General features: G+C 45.7%; 1 protein-coding gene across 4 annotated transcripts in view; it reads right to left on the bottom strand.

Annotated features, from left to right (window-relative positions):
• Nucleotides 1–256: 256 nt before the first annotated feature.
• Nucleotides 257–22,628, bottom strand: part of USP40 (ubiquitin specific peptidase 40) — an 89,305-nt gene continuing 66,933 nt past the window's right edge. For 3 of the 4 annotated variants that reach the window (XM_078328853.1, XM_008999719.4, XM_078328854.1), the window contains 9 exons: nt 21,576–21,650; nt 19,789–19,915; nt 17,575–17,669; nt 15,780–15,898; nt 14,124–14,189; nt 11,393–11,603; nt 11,003–11,098; nt 5,822–5,916; nt 257–2,189 (listed from right to left, as the gene is read on the bottom strand). In XM_078328853.1, coding sequence (XP_078184979.1) covers nt 2,078–2,189; nt 5,822–5,916; nt 11,003–11,098; nt 11,393–11,603; nt 14,124–14,189; nt 15,780–15,898; nt 17,575–17,669; nt 19,789–19,915; nt 21,576–21,650 — 996 coding nt within the window. In that variant the 3' untranslated portion in view covers nt 257–2,077. Of the gene's footprint in view, nt 2,190–5,821; nt 5,917–11,002; nt 11,099–11,392; nt 11,604–14,123; nt 14,190–15,779; nt 15,899–17,438; nt 17,479–17,574; nt 17,670–19,788; nt 19,916–21,575; nt 21,651–22,628 lie in introns of all 4 variants that reach the window. The other variant, XR_013519163.1, reaches the window with a different exon arrangement.

Here is a 22,628-nt window from a genome sequence, read left to right on the forward strand (position 1 = left end):
CCCAAGTGCTAGAATTACAGGTGGGTGCCACTGTGTCCAGCTAACTTTTTTTTTTTTTTTGTATTTTTAGTAGAGATGGGGTTTCGCCATGTTGGCTAGCCTGGTCTCTAACTCCTGACCTCAGGTGATCCACCCACCTCAGCCTCCCAAAGTGCTGGCAATACAGGCGTGAGCCACCGTGCCTGGCCAGAAGCTCCTCTCTCAAGCAAGCTGAGCATGAAGTAGCTGGCGACCAAAAGCAGCTAAGGACTACAACTTTAAAAACAAATGGTTTATTTTTCCTTTACCAAAATCATACAACGTTCTCCCTGTATAACCCACTCAAGCCCCAAATTAAAAAAAAAAAAGGAAGAAAGGGAAAAGGCAATGCGCGTAGGTGGGCCCGGACACACACACCCTGCTGGACGGCACTTCAAGGCACATAACGCACATGTGTCTTGGGACTTCCAGAGACACTCCAGGAGGCTTCTGGCCTCTCAACAGCAAAGCTTTTCAGCGATTTTGTTAGTATTCATTATGTCAAGATGAGATGAAGGGACATTCTACAGAAACATGTCAGTCAGTCACGGAAACAGAACAGCTTACCGAAGGGCTGGGCGCCCAGCTCCTGTCATGATACTTCTATCTCTGGTGACATCAGAAGCCTCCATCTCCCTCTGTAAAGATGCAGTCTACACCCAGTGCGAGTCTCCTGAGTGGGATTAGTGTTTGGGAGCTGGAAGGCAGCTTGCGAGTCAGAGTCCAGTCCTTACGGCCCAGTGCTTCACAAACGCACAGACCTCGATGGCAGATGCTCCCAGACACGTGTGCGGAAGCAACGTGGCTTGTCTGGTAGTGGTTTTGACCTTGTTGGGGGAGGACACAGGGCACAGCGGGCCTCAGGCTCAGTGTCAGCTTGTTGGAAAGGAGTCACAGGCAGGAGTGCCTGATGCCGGCGGTGTCCTTTCTGCCCCTCACACTTCAGTGCTGCTTCACATCAGTGATGAGGCCCAAGTGACAAGCAGGCTCCAAACGTGACACCGTCTCAGGGATGCTGCTTTCTGCTAAGTTGCTGTCTGAGAAAGTCAACCATCTGTATCCCTGTCAATTCAGTGACACAGGTGCTATTTCTCTCTCACAAATGCCAATTAAGTCCTTTAAGCTGACCAGAGATTGGGGCTAGATTAAGTGGAAAAACCCTTACTTAGTTGACGTTTTCTTCTCAGGTGTTTTCACTGAGGCTACTCGGGAACCCACTCAGGCCACCCAGGACACCTGGAACCTGGGCTATGCCAGCCCTATCTGCCACAGCTCTGCCTGCCTCCCTTCCACACAGGAAGAGGCTGAGGCGCTGTGGACGGCACCAGCCACAGTCCTCGAGATCCAAGGACCTTCATGTCACAGAGCGTCAAGGAGACACTGGGCCCTTGGGCTGTGGACCTACGCAGCAGCCGCCCTGGCTTAGCAGAGCAGGTTCACCCTTGGAGGGCGCCCTGTCTGGCTCCTCCCCGTGGAAAGAGCTTGCACTTTTCAGCATCGCAGTTTTAACTCAGACCAAAGGGCACATATGGAGCGTGTGGGGCCAGAATGAGTGGGGGAAATGAGGTTGGGAAAGCAGACCCCACTTCTGCTCTGCTCAGCACGAGCATGGTGGGGCAGTGGCCTGAGACGACGCTATGAGAACCCAGTCAGCGCGAACGACAGTCATCTGAACACAGAGGAAGGCAGGCGGGCTGATCCCTGCACCTCTCCCCGGTAGGATGCGCTGCCTGCATACCTGCAGTTTACGCACCCGTTGTGCAGTTTCTGGTTAAAAGCAGGAAAAGGCAGCTGGGGCCAGGTGTGGTGTGAGAGCTCAGCACCTACGGGCAGCTGCGTGGGTGGTGTCCAGGCCTGTGCCAGGCCAGCCCCCGTGGCTGCTGCGTGTTGCAGAGTTGAGTGGCCATGTGCACTGGCCAGGCCTCAGAGGAGCAGTCCCTGTGCTCAGACGAAGCAGAGGATTTGGGATCGGAGGTGCCAGGCAGTCAGTCCCTATGCCCAGGAATCCCACGTTTGTGACATCAGCTGGAGAGTTCATTGGGAGAGGAGCCGTAGAGGGCTATCTGAAACTCCCCACGTGGATGGAGAGAGAAGCTTCTGGGGCTCGGGGCCGGGCAGGCGTCTCTGCACTGGAGAGGATGTAGCTGCTCTGTTCATGGAGGGCTTCTCGGCTGCAGACACAGACAGTCACTGACTCATGGACGTGGTAGGTACCAGGGTGAGGGGTTCACAAAGACTCCAAAATACACTCTAATTTCATGGGTCGCAGGGACATGCATTTTCAACTGGAAAGCTATTTCCGAGCCACCTGCCAGAGGGTCCTAGTTTGCCCTGCGCCTGTGCCAGGCCCATGGCTGCCCTGTCCTGGTGGCCTGGCATGGTGCAGGCTCTGGGGCTTTCCGCATCTGCTTAGCGAAAACGCCTCACAGCTGAGAAACCTTCCTTTCCTTACTTTGTAAATGGAAGAGTAACACCTGGAGGGCACACCTGGCAAACACACATGGCAAGCACACCACTGTGCGACTTGTCACGATTGTGCACACCTGTGTGACATGGTGCAGCAGCTGCCTCTGTCTCTTCAGTCCTGTCCTGAGAGAAACACACTCGGCACCTCACCCAGGATACTGGCTTTCACTGTGACCCCCTGGCCCATGGCCCTGTGCAGCGGGTGCTTTGGCCCAGCCTGATGTGTGGGGCCTGCCTATGCTGCATAGGCACCAGCAGGAAGCCTCCATGGCCCACCTGCCTGCTACTGCTGAACAGCCTTTCCGTCAACACGGCTAGAATCTGGCCATGCTGAATGAAGCTGCTGTGCATTTTTGGGGACATCTTGGTGGGCACTTGTCCACGTTTAAAGGAGTAGAATGGTTGGGTACCGGGAAGTGCACAGGAGATGCAGAAGGAACTACTGTCCCAAGTTCCAAAGTGCCTGTGCCAACCCCACAGCCACACACCGGATGACAGCCCCAAGTACTCTGCATCCTCAGCACATGGGTCTTTCCCACTTCAGCGCTGCTGGTGGGCGTGCGGTGCTGTCTCAGTAGCTTCAGATTGCATCTCTTTTATCATGAGTGACCGGCTGAGCATGTTTCTCTGTGTTGGCAAGCAATCTGTGGTTCCTTGTCTTTGCACTGCTCTTACCCTTTCCTATAGTTGTGTTGGATTGGTTGTCTCTTTCTATTTGCAGATACGTTTATAGCCATACCTCTGACCTAGCAACTCCACTTGCAGAAACCTGCCCTACTGATATATCCACATCTGTATTGCAAAATGGTGAATATACAAGGTTATTCACCGTGATGGTGACAGAGCTGGCAACAGCCTGGAAGTGTGTGAGGTGGGCATATGTCATCTAAACTGTGGTCTACCCAGGCATGAGGACACCATGCCCCTACCACGAGATGGGGTAGCTGGGTACACACTGGTACGGGAAAACAGCAAGGTTACCAAGAAAGTTCTTGTGTCAAAAGAGAAGGGAAAGCTCATCTGCCCCTATATGCAGGTCTCTCTTAGGAGATGCAGGACTGTTAGGCTGGCCCATCTGGGAGAGGCTGTGTACCTGGGGAGGCAGGTACAGAGATTTCTCAGTGAACCTCTTTGGTGGCTTTTGAAAGCACGTGACTCCATTAACTCCAAAAAGTAGATAAAAACAATATTGTAAGTGTTACATCATGGTGTTCATAAGGCACCAGTGGTCTACTCTTTGCAAAGAGCATGTATGAGGCTTAAGATAAGGTTTTCAGTGACAGCAACACAGAGATTTAAAATGTGCTGTATGAAGCAGCACAGATGAAAATGGAGATTTTAGGGCCTGGAAAACTGTTGGATGTCTCTAAATAACAGCCCTGGTGACAGCTAAGGCTTTGACAGAGAATGCATGTGAGAAGGCTGATGAAGTCAGTGGCATCACATTTAAAATGAGGAAAAATGCAGTATTTTAGTGTCTATGTATTCTATGTATTAGACACAGAATTTGATGTATGTGTGTATGTGTGTGTGTGTGTCTGGCCTTTGAGTAGGAAAACCCCGAAGCATCCAGGCGGCCCCTCTCCCATGTCTCCAGGCCTCTGAGGGCACCAGGACCTGTGGGCTGCAGAGCGGCAAATGGGGGTGAGGACACATGTTCTTTGCCATCCTGGGGTCCCAGGTCTAGGGGCCATACCTTGGAGGAGGGGCTGGGGAGGAGGGCGGAGGGAAGCAGGGCACCACAGTCTGAGATGCCGCCACAGAGGACCCCCTGTTCCATCTCCAGAATGAATGAATGAACCCACTCACCGGACAGTGTCTACTAAGCAGCTAGGGAAGCACCGTTCTAGGTACTGAGGGTCCAGCTGTGAATGACAGGCCACCCCTCTGCTAGCAGAACTCACGCAGGCCCTGCTGGGGGGAACGGTAATGGAGGAAGGGTTTGCAGAGTACATAAAGTGGTTACAAGTACTGGGAACAGTTAACCATGGCAAACTGCGCCAGGCCTCTGGGGAGGTAAACGTCCCCAAGCCTTCTTGTTCCAAGTGCGCATTGACCTTGACTCTGTTATAGTATGTAGTATGCTCAAGTGCTTAAAACCCCTTCTGTAGCAATACAAAGTAACCAGACTTGTAGGCACTCTGTAAGCCCTTCCTCCATTGCCATTTCCCCCAACAAGTCCCCACCCACCACCATCTTCACTCAGGGAGTCTCCTCCCTCGACTCCCTGACTCCACTTCTACCTCCTGGAATCCACCATGAAGCAGCCAGCAAGTATGTCAAGGGGTCCCCATTCACACCCTCCAGTAGCCTCTAACCACGCTTGAATCCTCACCTCTGCCACAGTCACGAGGTCATGCCCGCCTCCCTGCCACCTACACCTTGGACCTGTCTTCCCCAGTGGCAGAGGGCATGGAGTCACTGGCACACCGGTAGACAATATACTGAGAGGGATTAGGGGGAGCAGGGCCAGATGAGGCTCTTGCAGTCATCTGGGCAGGAAAAGATGAAATCCACCAGGGCAGAAGCAGTCAGACCATGACAAAAGGAAGATTTAGGAGAGACCCAGAGTCCCTGAGACGGGGAGCTGGGGTGAAGAGGAAGAGGTGGCCTGCATGGAGCTGATGCCATGGGGAGGTCCCCAGACTTGTGGTGGTGGACAGCTGAGCAGTGCGAACTGTGCCTCATGCCCCAGGTCTGGGTGTGTGGAGTGGAAGTTCCTGGGGGGCTATGTGTGGCCTGGAGGCCAGCAGAGAGCTGGATGCACAGAGTCTGTGGCTTGGCCTGCCTGCGAGCAGCATGTGCTTCCTTCAGTGGCAGTGAGCACAGGGCCAAGCAAGAGCAGGCGGTGCCAACACGGAAAGTAGGGAGAGAGGGAAGGAATCCTGAGTAGAGCGAGGCAGTGCCCGGGAGGAAGTAGCCACAGCACCTTCCCCTGGAGGAGTGGCCAGGCTCTCGGGAACCTTGGACAGAGAGGGAGAAGGACAGGGAGACCGCAGCAGGGCCAAGGTGGCAGCAGGATGCGGTGGTGCTGGAGACCTGAAGGAAAGCCCAGCCCCAGGCAGAGGGAGAGGCTGCACGTGGGGAGGAAGGAGGGTGACAGCCTAACCGTGGATCCGTGGTCTCATCGTGCCTCTGCGGTCCACATGGACGTCACCTGTTCCACAGAAAGCTCCAGGAGGAGGCACTCAAGGAGAGGGAAAAGGACCCGCCACACCAGTGCGCTTTGTGTGCGATTTGAATCAACAAGCGTTCCCAGCCCCTATCAGTTTGCAGGCAGGAGCAAGAGTCAGAGAGGACTCTGCCAGCTGCGGGTCCGTGCGGATCCCAGAATTACCTTTTCCTCTTCTCCAGAGCCAGCTGTTTCTGCTTTTCTTTTCCAATGTCATCTCTGATTGTACTGAAATCGTCATCATTATCAACCAGGAGATTCTACATTTCAAAAGAATTAATGAGCAGTGTTTTCAGACATCTTTTTAGCTTACATTTAAAAGAGGCATGTTTAAAAAACTACCTATATTGGCAAAAGGAGAGATCCAAATTTACATAAACTAGGTTAATAACTGATAAAAAAAATCCTCTTGCTTGATGAAAGGAAACTCGGGCAGGTGGCAGGAAGCACATCGTGAGGAAAATTAATTTCCAGCCATCTGACCTTTGCCTTCAGCTCCAGAAGCTCCCACTGGGAATGGCCCAACAGGGCAGCTTTAAAGGGTGACCAGGCAAGAACGTGAAGCACAGATCATCCACGTCGGCACAGGGCTCTCGTCACCACCCTGGGAGCACAGCTGTTTGCTTTATAGGTACGGTCAGTCTGTTCTCCCCTCTGTATTTCTATAGCCAGCCCCAGTTTCTGAGAGGCACCAACTTGGCTTTTCCTTCCTTGGCATCTCCCACAGCCTTAACTACTGGGTTTGCAAACACAGGCTGCCCAGTGCGTGCCAGTGACAGGCAAGCCTCCTCCCTTTCCCAGGACTTGCAGGTCGTTTTCCACATGCATGTTATTTCCATAAGTGCTGTCCACAGGGAGGATGCCTCAGGAGTGCACCCGGGAAGGGAGGTGTGTCAGGAGACGCAGCGCAGGGCCTGGGGGTTCGTGCTGGGGGTGGCCCAGGTTGCTGGCTGCATTCTCAGGGCTGGATGTGGGGGAGCTGGCTCTGGTTACATATCACAGTTCGACCCTTCAATGACTAAGATATTAACCAGGCTCTGCAGGAGGGTCTGTGTGCTTCTCAGTACCCGACCTCTGCCAGGAACACATCATGACAAATATTATTGTCTCTATTCTAATACACTGACATGATAAGCAAATATCGTAATTTCTATTTCAGTAAATTGCTAGTGACACATGTTTAAAAATTGTGGAGAGGTTGAGGCTGGGGAATTGCTTGAACCCAGGAGGTGGAGGTTGCAGTGAGCTGAGATCATGCCACTGCACTCCAGCCTGGGCAACAGAGCAAGACTGTCTCAAAAAAAAAAAACTGTGGAACATTACAAAGTAAGAGGAAATACAGAGGTGATGGAACAGACACCCATGTACCCATGTTCTCGGGCCCGATCAGCGAGGGCGCCAGGGCCAAACTGCCTGGGCTCCAATCCATGGACATGCGAGCTGTGCACCCTGAACAAGTTACATAACCTTCCTGGGCTTCACTTCCCCCATCTTAACATGGCACCTACTTTAGAGGCTGTTATGAAGATTACAGGAATTACATGTGAACATGGATGGGGCTAGTGTATATTGTTTGGCATGTAGTAAAATGCTCAGTAACTGTTACCTAGAGTATTTACCTTTTACCATGTTTACTTCATTTTTAAAGGAAAAAACTTACTAGATTCTGTTGATGCCCCTCTGTGCCCAAGAGGTGACCACTACACTGAGGCTGGGTCACTGCCCCCGTCCTCACTTTCATTCCATTACTACCTAGAGACATGACCCTCAGCAATCCCTAGCATTATTTTATTTTTGAGACACAGTCTGTCACCAAGGCTGAAATGCAGTGGCACGGTCTCCTCTCATTGCAAACTCTTACCTCCCAGGCTCAGGTGATCCTCCTACCACAGCCTCCCGAGTAGCTGGGACTGTGTAGCTGGGACGACAGGCTCAGGCCACCATGCCTGGCTAATTTTTGTGTTTTTAGTAGAGTTGGGGTTTCACCATGTTTTCCAGGCTGGTCTCAAACTTTTGACCTCAAGTGATCTGCCTGCCTTGGCCTCCCAAAGTGCTGGGATTACAGAGATGAGCCACCGCGCTCAGCCCCCTAGCATTTTACGTAGTTTATATAAATGATGACTCTGTGACTCCATTTTCTTTTCCACATTAAATATCTGGGCATATAATAATGCTGACATATGCCACTCTGGTTTAATATATTTTTTTTCCCATTTATTTATCCCCTTAAGAACTTATCAGGCACTTTGGGAGACTGAGGCAGGTGGATCACCTGAGGTCAGGAGTTTGAGACCAGCCTGGCCAACATGTGAAACCCCATCTCTACTAAAAATACCAAAATTAGCTGGGCATGGTGGTGTGCACCTGTAATCCTAGTTACTTGGGAGACTGAGGCAGGAGAATCGCTTGAACCCAGTGGGGGCAGAGGTTGCAGTGAGCTGAGATCACACCACTGCACTCCAGCCGGGGCGACATAGACTCTGTCTTTAAAAAAATTAAAAAAAAAAAAGACACCCTATCACTTAATTTCTTTCCACTGCATCCTATTACCAGTAGTGAGTGCTTCAGTGAGCAGGTCTGTGTCTCCGCACAGCTATGGGAAGTTACTCTAGGGAATATAGCTGGCAGTGGGACTCACTGAGCATCTGTGGACTAAAATAACACCAAACTGCTCTCCAGAGTACCTCGGCCTCCCAGAGTGCTGGGGATTACAGGCGTGAGCCACTGCGCCCAGCCATGTGTGGGCGTTCCAACAGTCATGCCCAGTTTACAACGGCAGCTCTCTGCTAGATTCTGCAGTTCCCAGCTCACTTGGGAAGTGGGTTCCCTTTTCCTGTGTTTCCTGGCCATTCTGTTCTTCTCTGTGAACTGCCAGTAATCTTGGTCTGCTTCTCCTCTGTCTGGTTATTTTTTGATGACCCATCTGTAGAAGGTCTGCTGTATATACGGAGAATAACCCGCTGCTGTCCCGCTGCATATGTCTCTCCCGTTTGTGACTTACCTTTTCAGTGTTTTTATGGTTTCCTTTCATAAACAAAAATTTTTACTTCTAATGTAACCAAATTTATCAATTCTTTTATGGTTTGCACTTTTTGATTAAGAAATCCTTCTTGCCAGGTGTGGTGGCTTATGCCTGTAATCCCAGAACTTTGGGAGGCTGAGGCAGTTCACTGAACTGCCTGAACTCAGGAGTTTGAGACCAGCCTGGGAAACATAGCAAAACCCTGTATTTTTGGTAAATATAAACAATTATCCGGGTGTAGTGGCACATGACTGTGGTCCCAGCTACTTGGGAGGCTGAGGTGGGAGGATCACTTGAGCCCGTGAAGCAGAGCTTACAGTGAGTGGAAATCGTGCTACTGCACTCCAACCTGCGTGACAGAGTGAGACACCCATCCCCCCCAAAAAAGAAATCCTTAACCTGAAGACAAAGATTTTCTTATGTCTTTTAAAGATTGAAAATGAGTGCTTTTCACTGGATGGCCTGTTAACTATGGTGTGAGCAAAGATAAGTACAGGTTTTACGGGGCCAAACACTGATTCCAGTTGAGCCTCCCTAATCCAGAAATCCAAAACTCAATGGAACATCTCAGATTTCAGATTTCTGAATTAGGGATGCTTGACCCTTATGTATAGTGCAAATATTCCAAAACCCCCAGAAAACCTGCAATCTGAAACAGTTCTGGTCCCAAGCATCTTGAATAACAGATACTCAACCTGTATAAAATTTATTTATGAAAATTAATGAATAAGATTTTCCTATATATAGAGAACTAAGTTTCCCAGCACGATTCATTGAATAACCCATTTTTCAGTGTAGCCTCAATTATCTGTCACAATTCCTTCCATGTGTGATTCTGCTTCTGGGCTTTCTGCCCTGTCCATGAACCTGTTTGTCTACCCCTGCCTCAATGCTATACTGCCACCACAGCTGTCATCAGTCAACACTCAGTAAGGCAAGGACCCTGTCTTTTTTATTCTTGCAGTGAGCCAAGATTGTCCCACTGCACTCCAGCCTAAGTGACAGAGCGAGACACTGTCCCAAAAGAAAATCTTAGCCTTTTGGCCCTCTGCTCTACTATATGAATTCATGCTATCAATTTGTTTAATCTCTATGGATTGTCATTGGAATTGCACTGAGTTTACAGACTTGGGAAGAACTGATACCTTTACTATTGCGAGGTTTCCAAGAACATGACATGGCTGTGTGTCTCACAGAAGCTTTAACACTGTATGTTTTTGTATATTCTCCAGAAGGTTTTATACTGATCTTGGAACCGTTTGAATTCTCTTATCAGATCAAATCATTTATCTGTGTATAGTCTCTTGAATGTCTTTTTTTTTTTGAGATGGGATGTCTGTTGCCCAGGCTGCAGTACAGTGGAGTGATCTGTGACATCCACCTCCCTAGTTTAAGTGATCCTCCTCCCTCAGCCTCCTGAGTAGTGGGGACTACAGGCGTGTGCTACCACACCTGGCTAATTTTTGTATGTTTTTGTAGAGACAAAGTTTCACTAAGTTGTCTAAGCTGGTCTCGAACTCCTGGGCTCAAGTGATCCACCTGCCTTGGCCTCCCAAAGTGTTGGGATTACAGGCGTGAGCCACCGTGCCCCCCACTTAAACCTCCTCTGTAAGAACAGTTTTACATGTTCCTTTTAAAATTTCTTTTACCTCTCTTTCAATTTGTATTTGCTTTTCTTTTGACAGGGAGGGAGGCCATACACTGCCCGTGTTGTTTAGTGCAGTGTTCAACAGAAGGGGTGGTTAAGGGAATCCTTATTTTGGGTCCCCCTTTAATGCAAATTGAAGCTTTTGAAGCTGTCACTGTGTTGCTGCTAGAGGCTTTGGGTAGGTATGTGCATCAGGTGAAGCTGTTCCCTTCGATTCCTAGTTGGCTAAGTTCCTTTTTAAAGTCATGAATGAACATGGGCTTTTAGTAATAAATTGGATGTTACGCTTTTCTGCATCTCCTTAGGCTGGCAGGATGTTTCTCACATACTCTACTCTTCACACTGCCTCCCTCCCATGCCTTGGATGTCTGACATCACGTCACACAGTAATAGGCCGAGCTTGCTAGTATTTTACTTAGAATTTTACATTTACGGTCAGAAGTAAAACTGGTCTGTATTTTATTTTACTGTCCTTGGCAGTTTGGATACTGAGGTTCCAGTGGCCTTGTAAAGTCAGCTGTCCGGTTTTCCCTCTTTTTTTTTTTTAATCCATTCTCTGAAACAGTTTGTATAAAATGGGATTATCTACATCTTGAAGATTCAATAAAATGTCTCTATAAACTCATGTGACCCTCATGTCTTGTCAAAGTGGTAAATCTGCTGTTAAACAGCTTACCTTAACACCAATAGTATCTCCATCTTTCAAGTAGTATGGTGCCCCTTGCAAACAATCTTGTTTTTTCTTCTTTTTCCTCTTGGTTATTTGTTGGTTCTATGGGAAAATCAAACATCTTAAATAAGCAAAACTCAACCTCAAGTTCTCACTAAATTCTCTATCACTCAAGTTCTCATTAAATTCTCTCTCACGCACGTTCTCATTAAATTCTCTCTCTCACACGTTCTCACTAAATTCTCTCAAGTGCTCACTAAATTCTCTGTCATGTTCTCACTAAATTCTCTCTCACACACGTTCTCACTAAATTCTCTCTCACTGTGAAAAGCTGCAGCTAACCTCACTGCTAGGCCAGTAAGCCCCGACTTCTCTGTGACAGCCCCACAACTTTACCCAGCTGGATATCGGAAGCCACTCAAACTTTTCGGGAAAGTATTTGGCAATTTCAATCTTCTCCACAGGAAGACAATAGAAATCAGCAACCCTCTGCCTCAGGGAGCCAGGAGTCCTGCCCTGGGCCGTGTCCCACACCAGGTCCAGAGCAGGGGTATAGGTCCTCTCGCTGGGGATGCGCATCTGTGTCCTCAGCAGCATGTCCTGTGGGCTACACCAGAAGACTGTCAAGTGCCAAATCCAAACAAACAAAACCTCATGGTAACTTGAGGCACGGTGGGCAAAGCTTCCCCTCTAGCTCTTCTGGTTTTCATAAGGAGAGATTTTCCCTAAATGCTGGATGCTAGTGGCAAATCCTTATTCCTCACTTCAATTTCCTTCAATCTATGAAGAGTGGAAGTGAAGATCCCATTCTTAGTCCACAGCAGAGCCCCCCAGCGAGGGGAGGGAACCTTCCTCAGTGCAGGAGAAAAGGACAGAGGTGGCGGAGAGGGGCCCAGCATGACAGCCCAGCAGCTGGCAGGAGGAGAGTGGGCTAGAGGCAGGCAGTTACGCCCTTGACTTTGGGGGCTATACATCTGGGCCGCTGTGAGGTACCCAGGGAGAACCTGAGGGCTGGAATTGGGAAGAGAGACACGGCAGGTGTGAGAGACAAGGCTGCAGCTGTGGGAGATGAGAAACCTTGGCAGGAGGAGGAGAAAGAGCAACACTCAGCAAGTCAGGAGGAACAGAGACGTGCAGAGGTCAGCAGAGGCCATGGAGGAAAAGCTACAGATAAGAAATAGAAGGCTGTGAGGGGAAATGAAAACTTGTTCTTAGGATGCTGAGACAATGACCGATTTTTAGATGTTGTACTTCTGTTAAGTATTTCTACCATCAAAAGAGGTGACACAATGAGAGAAAAGAAATGACTGGAAGAAAGAGAGCACATGGGAGGATGTAGGCCTGTGGAATCAGGAGAGTGCAGAGTGCAAGAGCAGAGGCTGCAGAGTCCCATGTCCCGACGGGGGAGGGTCTGCTGGCCAGGGAGTGGGGCCTCGCCCAGCGCAGTGCGGCCAGAGGAGGGAAAGGGCATCGGCACAGATGCTGAAGTTGCCAAGGAGGGGACAGAGGCTACTGGAGAGAAACAGGACGGACTAGAGGCCTCCTTGAGGAGAGCAGGAGTGGCCTGGAGGTCAGCCAAGGACAGAAGAGCCCACGGAAGGGGCCTGAGGAGGTGCACAGCTGCTCTTCAAGAGGACAAAAGGCACTGTGTCTATCAAAACCTGACACTGCTTACAATCATTGTGACAAAGGGTCAAAATCACAAAGAGCTCACACAAATTCCAAGAGAGCTTTTCCCTTAGACTTCATTGCAGAAACAGGCAAAATACATGAAATAATTCATTCATGCACTCACAAAATACAGTTTGCATAAATGCCTGAACTTACTAGTCATCAAAGCACTGGAGCAAATGAGAACAAAATAATCATCTTTCGGCCGGGCGCGGTGGCTCAAGCCTGTAATCCCAGCACTTTGGGAGGCCGAGGCGGGTGGATCACGAGGTCAACAGATCGAGACCATCTTGGTCAACATGGTGAAACCCCGTCTCTACTAAAATTACAAAAAATTAGCTGGGCATGGTGGTGCGTGCCTGTAATCCCAGCTGCTCGGGAGGCTGAGGCAGGAGAATTGCCTGAACCCAGGAGGCGGAGGTTGCAGTGAGCCGAGATCGCGCCATTGCACTCCAGCCTGGGTAACAAGAGCGAAACTCCGCCTCAAAAAAAAAAAAAAAAAAAAAATCATCTTTCATTTATCAATTCAGGAAACATCTAGACAATGAAATATTCAATGTTGGTTTGTGGGCAAGGTAAAATACACACTCATATTCTGGTACAACTTATCTGAAAAATATTTAACTATTTAAAGAGGTTTAAAATGTCCATACCATTTGATCCTGGAATTCCCCTCCAGGAAACTATTTCTGGTTGTACAACTTGTATTAAGAATGCGTTTTTATAAAAACACTAAAATTAAATACAGGTTAGACATGGATGAAAGAGTGCTTTCCATATAATAAGCAGACAACAAGAAGGAGGATATCCACATCGTTAACGGCTACAGCAAATCTTAATAGTTCATGATATTTACAAAAGGACTTGTAAAACATTTTCCTACAGTGAAAACAGAACAAGATGGCTTGATTGTAGACAATTTTGGGTGCATCTTTATTTAATAAATAATTATTGACTAGGACATGGGCACTATTACTCTTCTAAGTATTGAGGATATAGCAATGAATCAAGTACTTACATTCTAATAGTGGGAGACAGATACTAACAAATACATGGGTAAGTTCAGAAGCTGTCAGGTGCTATGAGGATGTATAAAGTAGAATAAGGGGGCAGGGTGATGGGAGCAATGATAAATCTGCTGAGCGGCAACTGTCGGAACACACCATGACAGCTGTGGGTGGGCCTCTTGCTGACACTTCAGGGTCACCACGGGGTCAATGTGCACTTCAGGGTTACTGAAAAATTACTTCTCCCTTACTGTTTTTATGTGAGAACAGGTTCCAAGTTTTAGACACCAGACATACAAACACATTTCTAGAACACAATCTATTTTAAGTTGCTAGGCTACTTAGAAACAGTGAAAAAAATACTACACTGTTAAGTTGTTAAACCTTAAAAAGGCAAACTGTGTTAAAATATGTGTGTGTCACTGTCGATGCAGAGTCGAGTTTCTTACCCCAGGTCTTCTCCTTTCTGAAGGTGCTCTAAGCAGATCTCAGTTCTCCGCCCTAGCTTACATTCCCTGATAATAAGTGAAACAAAATAATATTGAGTGACATAACATTTACATTTCTTACATAATTTTTTCTCAATTTGAAGCCTTTTTCTTGAGCAAAGGATTGTCTTCTGAGTACTTATAAGAACACCCAAGCTTTTGGAAAAGGGAAAAATGAGAATCCTTGCTGTGGTTACCATTAGGTACTTGAGTCATTAAACATGTAGGTCCGGCTCTGGGAAGATGGCCAAATTGCCAAAGAAATTTCCCTATGTTCAGTCAGGGTTAAGATTCTCATGCCAGTCACTTTGGGATGGTAATCAGAACTAATTAAAAGCAGCGTTGGCCAGGCGCAGTGGCTCACGTGTATAATCCCAACACTTTGGGAGGTCAGGAGTTCAAGACCAGCCCAGCCAACATGGCAAAACCCTGTCTCTACTTTTAAAAGTACAAAAATTAGCTGGGCGTGGTGGTAGGTGCCTGTAATCCCAGCTAGTCAGGAGGCTGAGGCAGGAGAATCGCTTGAACCTGGGAGGTGGAGTTTATGGTAAGCCAAGATCACGCCACTGCACTCCAGTCTGGATAACAAGAGCCAGACTCCATCTCAAGAAGAAAAAAAAAAGGCTTTGACCAGGCACAGTGGCTCACGTGCCTATAATCCCAGCACTTTGAGAGGCCAAGGTGGAAGGACTGCTTGAGGCTAGGAGTTCCTGACCAGACTGGGCAACACAGGAAGACCTTGTTATAACAAAAAATTAGCCTGGTGTCACGGCACATGCCTGAGGTCCCAGCTACACAGGAGGCTGAGGCGGGAGGATCACATGAGCCCAGGAGGTTGAGGCTGTAGTTGAGCCGTGATCACGCCACTGTACTCCAGCCTGGGCGACAGATCCAGACCCGGTCTATTTAAAAAAAAAAAAGAAAAGAAAGAAAAAGCAGCCTCAGGGCTGCTTTTTGCAAAGGAAATGAACCAGAACTGCTCTTTAAGTTCAAAGTTTCAGAAGGAAGATCAGCTGAATCCAACATTTCTGAGTGAGAAATAGCTGCTCCTACTTTTCTTCTCACCCCAAATGCTTTTAAGTTGTATAATTCACTGGAGCACAGAAAAAATGCACAACACTACATTTATACTTAACATGAAAAACTGAAGTCTTGTTGGGGCTTATGATGAAAAGTGTCACAAGTGTGGCATGCCCAGGAATGGGCTTGCTTTTTTTTTTTGAGACAGAGTTTCACTCTTGTTACCCAGGCTGGAGTGCAATGGCGTGATCTCGGCTCACCGCAACTTCCGCTTCCTGGATTCAGGCAATTCTCCTGCCTCAGCCTCCTGAGTAGCTGGGATTACAGGCACGCGCCACCGTGCCCAGCTAATTTTTTGTATTTTGAGTAGAGACGGGGTTTCACCATGTTGACCGGGATGGTCTCAATCTCTTGACCTCGTGTTCCACCCGCCTCGGCCTCCCAAAGTGCTGGGATTACAGGCGTGAGCCACCGCGCCCAGCCAGGAATGGGCTTTATGTTTTCGCTCAGCTCAGAAGAGCAATTCTTCCTCTATTCATTGCATTAGCCAGTGTGGCGGCAGCAGAGTGACGGCGTTGCGTCCAGCAAGGAACCTACCTGAGCGGCTGCCGGTCAGTTCGTAAAAGTCTGCCTGGGCACTTCCTCTCCACCGTCCAGGCTCTGAGGTGGGCTGGGGACAGGACACCGAACTCCAGGAAAGGGGACAAGGTCAAAGCCTATAGAAAGAAACAGACATTTCTCCAATGGTTTTAAAAAGCACTCTTCAAAACATACTGTTTTAGAAAAAAAATGAAGCACTACACAGTGATATCTCAGTGAAAGAGTCTCTCCAGTATTGAGAACATTTTAAAAGTCACAGGAATCTCTCTCTTAAATGACACTAACCCTGAGCAGTCTTCATATTCCTCTCCACCGAAATCAGTTTGAGGAAGAAATGAGTTCTCTTATCTCTAAATCTGAGCCAAAAGCTTCTTTTTAATCATGTTTGAAAAATCAAACTTTGGAATTAACTTCCATGTGAGTAGAATTCACCAAGGCAGAGTCAGGTCTAATAGTAATTCACCAGGGCAGAGCATAGCGGGGACTCATCAGCTGTATTCCATGCCAATGCAATTCTCCGCCAATGTTTGCTCTGCAGATGAGTCAGCTTTTGATTTTGAAATATTTCAGAATCTTGGGTTGCATTCAGTAGATCCAAACTGCTTGTTCTAATTCTGCAGGAGTAGATCACTTTAAGCCCCTACTGATACACAGGTTGGAGCCTATAAAATTACCAACATTCATCCTTGTTTTAACCTAAAAACAGCAATTTTGTATCCCTCAACCTAGTATGAAGCAAAAAAAAAAAAAAAAAAAGTATCTTCCCACTTGTTCTCATGAGAAAAATTTTATTTTTTCTTTATTTTTTGATTTTTTGAGATGCAGTCTCCCTCCATTGCCCAGCCTGGAGTGCAGTGGCATGATCTCAGCTCACTGCAACCTCCCCCTCTAGGTTTAAGTGATTCTCCTGCCTCGGCCTCCTGAGTAGCTGGGATTACATGTGTGCACCACCACGCCCGGCATTTTTTTTTCTTTTTTGTACTTTTGGTAGAGGTGGGGTTTCACCACGTTGGCCAGGCTGGTCCCAAACTCCTGACCCCAAGTGATCCGCCCACCTCGGACTCCCAAAGTGCTGGGGTTACAGATGTGAGCCACCACACCTGGCCAATGTCTGCTTTTTCTTGAGGAAGGGTATTTCATATGCTGAGGGCACACAAAAGCCAAACATCAACAAGCGCTAGTCATATATAGGCCCCCCCAGTCTCTCCTCTAAGAGAAGAAAGGAATGCTCATTTCAGTCCAACAGTAGGCAGATGCTTCTTCAAAACTCCGTTGTACTTAACCCAGCCTTTTCATTTGGACAAAACCTTCCTCCTCTGTGAATGCCGATGCATAAGAAACAAGACAGTACCTAGTTTAGCGTCCTAACATCAAAGCTGCTGTTCTGCCTGCCTGGAAAACCGGTAACACAGCTCTTCATAACAACACTAACATATGGGTCACAATGGCACACAAACAATGTAAATAAAGGTAGAAAGTGAATGCTTTACAAATGTTCCAAGAAACCATGTGTCCCTAAAAAATAAAAATGAACAAAAGCCGCAAGTCACTGAGGATAGATTGAAACAAAAGCACAGCATGCCTGTCAGAGGAGGGACCAGTGAGGCCACGAGGAGCCGTCCGCACCATGGGCGTGTGTTGCCTGCGGGTACTTACCACTGAACATGGCATATGACAAATGCCATATCAGAACAGACTGTAATTGAGGGAAAAGGAGATAGAAGAATATATTAATATCTCACTGGAAGAAGGCACATTACCACTAAGTTATGGTGCAGGGAAGAAGTCTGACCTGAGATTTCAGCTCCGCCAGCGTGGCATCTTCTGAGATCTCGATGTCTCCCAAGTAGAGGAGAGAAACTTCCTCAGGCTCGTTCCCAGGAGCACCTTCCAAAGCACAGAACGGGATGTTTACAAGAAACTTGAAACTTATTTTGTGTTTCTGTAATACATTGCCATGTTTTGATATCGTAAATAGGTTATAAAAATTCCACTCAAGAGCCTCTCTGCATCCAAGTCTTGTGAGGAAGCCCTGTCTGGCAGGCGAGTAGGCAGGGGCATGTTGGCAAAATACCATGAGGAATGTGACACTTATGACCCTACATCGAATGTACTTTTCCACACTCCCTCCTTCCTCAAAGAAGACTTTTTGGGTAGGATACTGCCTGCATTCCGTGTGTTAGCTTCCTGTTTCCTTCTCATAACACTCATCCCAGCTTGTTCCGTGTGTTTGTGTGTGTGTGTGCACGGGCAGGTGTTTAATCTTCCTCCTCAAAACAACAGGATTTTCTAAAGGAGGCAGGCCATCTATCTTGTCTCCCCAGTGCTGGATACAAGGGGTGCCACATAATAAATGCCCAACAAATGTTTACAAAATTGAGTAAATCTTGACAATAAGAAGGCCTTTCCAAGTTTGTTTTAAAAAAGGGAAAAACACAATGCTTTCTCATCGAAAACAATATAAAAGCTGGCAACTAAATTTCATTTGTCTTCACTTATTTTTGCTGTCTTTACTTCTGAGCACTTCACCAATGCATGGCAAGAAATTACAGACAGATTAGAAGTCAGCTAAGTGCATTAGACGTTCTTCTTGTGTCCTAAGTAAACTACAGGCTGACATTACTGGAAAGACAATGTTAGGAAATTCTAAAGAATGAAATATATAATCATGGGCTACACAATTATTCGGTCAAAGACCACACATGTGACGTGTTCCTATACAATTATAAAACCGTATTTTCACTGTTCCGTCTTCTGTTTAGATACACAAACACTTGCCACTGTGTGACGACTGCCTTCAGTATTCATACAGCAAGCTGCCGTGCAACAGGCTATGAGCAACAGGCTACACCGAACAGCCTAGGTGTGGAGGAGGCTCTGCCATCTAGCTTTGTGTAATCACTCTACCACATTCACACAATGACAAAATCACCTAATGACGCATTTCTCAAAACATACTCCTAAGTGACACAAGACTGTATTTCCCATTTGTGGTGATACAGATGTATTACCAAAAAAGGAACCTTTTATTTACTTTCATGTAGAAACATACTGAATAAACATGCTTTTAAATTCTGTATCCAATTCTACATGTAACTAGAATTCTATCACCAAAGCATTTTTATCATTAGTTAACATGAACTAGTGTAACCCAACTAAAAAGTAACTTTATGTCAATTTTATAGCTCATTCAGCATTACTCTATCCATATAATCCTAAATTCAAAGAATAAGGAGATAAGAATTTGGCTCATTTATATTAATTTTATTACTGAGGCTTAAAAGATTAAAAAGAAATATAAGTAATATACTTCAAGGCACTAGAAAAACTAAATAAACATGATACAAAGAAAAAAATCGCTAAAGAGTTGGGCCTATTAAAAATGTACTTGCTTTATCTACAGTTACAAAATAAATTAAATGGTGTTTTCTTTATAATGAAGTGGAACTCCTCTTTGTACAAGGGCAACTGAACGCACTGATGTGTGTGGCTGAATGCTGAGTAAGACAATATGCTTGTACTTGTCTATTTTCCTTCTCAGAAGTCAGTGAGGTGATGTCAAATGCCCTAGAAGCAGTTCCTAAGGGTTCTGGGGCAGAAAGACTGTGACATGTAGAATGTGGGCTCCTGGTCTCTGCCCTGGTGGGCTTCAATGACATCCCTAGAATTGGCTGAAGCCTCAATGTTCTGGTACATGGTGATAAATGGGGCCCCGTTATCCTGAGGATCTTGAGAGATGATACATACAAGTTTTTGGAAAAGTGTAATATATTCATATAATAGTAAACAACAATAAGATATGTAGTGCTTTACGGAGCTCACAGAGCACCGACAGAAATAGCATGGTGTTAGTATGCAATGTCTGGAATGACTTATGACATTAATAGGTCTTGATTTTCAACCTTACATTTTTAAAATAAATATTTCAATTGACTCTCAGAGCACAGGCAGTCATTTTACCTCTCTCTATTATGCACTGGCTGCTAAAATCCCATTCTGTTCTCACCTTGGCTGGAAGCGGCTCTCCATACTCTGCCCCAAGAGGAAGTACAGTTGGTCTGGTCCTGATGACTCTCCCAGTGTCCTGAGGGATCCTGAAGCTGGTACCACCAGATGGGTACCTTCAGGAAACCCTGAAGAATGGAGCATGTTTAGCTGTTCTGATTACAAAGATTAAGTGAATCTTCACTTTTACTTCCATAGAAAGAAACATCTTGATGACATAAGACGTTCTTGAACTTACCATTTTTCTTTTTAGATTTATTAACTGTCATAAATTATACTTGTTTTTACAACCAAAAATTTAAAATAATAAAAATCAGACTTTGGGGTGACTGGACTAAAATGTCCTTTGCTTAGAAGCATCTTAGAAGATAAAATAAACGAGAAGCATAAACAAGAACAATGCATTTGCTTGAACACACTACACCAGCCTTTCCAGGCGCAGTTCAAGCGCTGCTGGCCCGGGATACCAGTCCCGGCAGTGCCGTTTATCACACAGATGTAAGAGCCCATTGATCTAAGTTGGGTTTCTGATACAAACTAAGGGGAATAAACCCATTGTCTTATACACACCCTGTAATTTCAGTTTTACTTATTTAGCTAGTTCTTCCCACCTCATTTTTTTTTTGTTAGTGAAGAACTTTAATAGGTTTATGAAGAGATAAAAGGTGTTATTGTTGCAGTACTTAATTTCCAACAACAGAAGATGAGGATGTGAAAATTAACCACATATAACATTTTAAATAGGTAGTTCAAGAAATGTGCATTAGAATATTTTTCTGTTTATCAGATTAGTGAAGATTAACAAATACTCAACCTTCATTCAATTAAATAAATGTAAATCAGAACAACAAAATTCCAGTTGTTCACCTAGCAGACTGTCAAAAACCAGAAAATTATGTTGGTGAAAATATCGGTAAACTTGAACACTTGTAAGTTGGTAGCAGGAATATAAACTGCTGAGAAGTTTCTGTAGAATAATTTGCCCGTGTCTGCCGAATTTTAAAATGTGCAGCCATTACACATTTAGGAATTTACATTCTGATATACTAGTACATGCAAAGAAAGCCATATGTGTAAGAATATTCATGCAAATTGTTTATGGGACCAAAAACCATGAATCAACTTCAAGGACCCTGTTTAAAAGAGTTTTGGCTGTGCTTGGTGGCTCACACCTGTAACCCCAGCACTCTGGGGAGGCTGAAATTTAGGGCCATTTTTTCTCTTTTGGGTTCACCTTTATGTGCATCCTCAGTTCAAAAGAAACAATATTGGTTTTAGAAAGTAGTGATATGCAATGCTTGGGAAAGGGCAGTGAAATGAGCCCTCTCACATGCTCCTGCGTATAACATCAAGCCTTTAAAGAGGTCATACCTTTGGACTTAGCAATTCTACATTTAGAACTATTTTCAGAAAGACTTATTTAAGTACTATTTATAAAAAACAAAATATTAAAAACAATCTAAGCTTCCAACAATGAGGATACAGATGAATTAAACTAGTAAAACATTACCTTGGATATGATGATTATTTTTGGATTTTATGAGAAGGTTAAAATGTTAAATATAAAAGGTAGGAAATAAAAATGTTATATGTAATTGATTTTAATTTTGTGTGGGAATATTTAAAAGTTAGGAAACATATCTGATTGGTAGCATTTGGGGAAAGTTCTCTATTCTCTTTATGACTATCTGAATTTCCCTATTTTCCCTAAATGAGACTATATCATCTCTGTAATCAGATAACAGTAATTACTACTTATAAGATGTCTATTCAGAAGTAAAATCTTACCGGAGGAGGAAGTTGTCCTTCAATTAAAAGCAAAGTATCTCCAGAACATATCAGAAGTTCTTTCAGTGTTGCATCCTGGGAATACAAAAATTCTTTTTTGTCACTTATGACTTCTGAAAGGAACAGATCATTGGATCTTTTTAAAACACTATGCCTGTATTATCTTTTCAAGAAATAAATGAATAATAAAGCAGATATTGAAGACCCAGGAAATAAGCAAAGACTATAAAATCAGTACAGCATTATTTGTTAAATTGTGGGATATAAACTGTAAGTATTACAAAAGACCTGAGGAAAGGAAGCTAGATGAAATGAGAAATGAGAGACTAATTCACAGAAGATGAAATTTTAGTTAAGCCTAAAAAGATGGGTTGGATTTGGAAAGCTAGAGAAAAAAAGACAAGGAATTTCTTAAGAAAAAAAGAACAAGATTGATATTAACATGGCTTGTTTTGGTAGAGCACTGAGGCCACACTGATCGGAGTGGAAAGTACCAGGAGGTCACAGTGGACTGGAAGGGCAGGCACTAACCACAGGGATGTGGAGTGGAAATAAAGGAGGCATGGGAGATTTTGGAGGAGATTTTCAAGCTCAATTTGGCTGCAATATGCATGATATTGAAGCAAAAGACACCTGGGCCCAGGAAAGCCATTACAATAATTTAGGTGAGAGGCATAAGAAGGCTAGCCTAGAGCCAAGCGTGGGAATGGTCACAGAAGGAGTGGAAACACTGACAGGTTTGGAGGCTGAGAGGAAACATGAAGAATGAAAGATGAAGAGGGTAAACCATATTTTACTCTTAAAAATTAGGATGAGAAAGATAGCTGGCAAGGCTGGAACAAGAAGCCAGTTCCGAGGGTAATGAGTTGGCTTTTGGCTCACTTCTTAATCCAGGCAGTCAAACTCTTGGTCAGGCCCCAAGAGGGGACTCTCTCTGTTGACTTACTGACTGCTAAATAGCAAAGAGCATTCCAGTGCAAGGCCCCAGCACACTGGCCGAGATCAACCTTCTGCTGATATTCAGTGCCCCTTCTTACAGAACAGGAAGCAGGC

The sequence above is a fragment of the Callithrix jacchus genome, chromosome 6, assembly GCF_049354715.1.
Source record: "Callithrix jacchus isolate 240 chromosome 6, calJac240_pri, whole genome shotgun sequence".
NCBI lineage: Eukaryota > Metazoa > Chordata > Mammalia > Primates > Cebidae > Callithrix > Callithrix jacchus.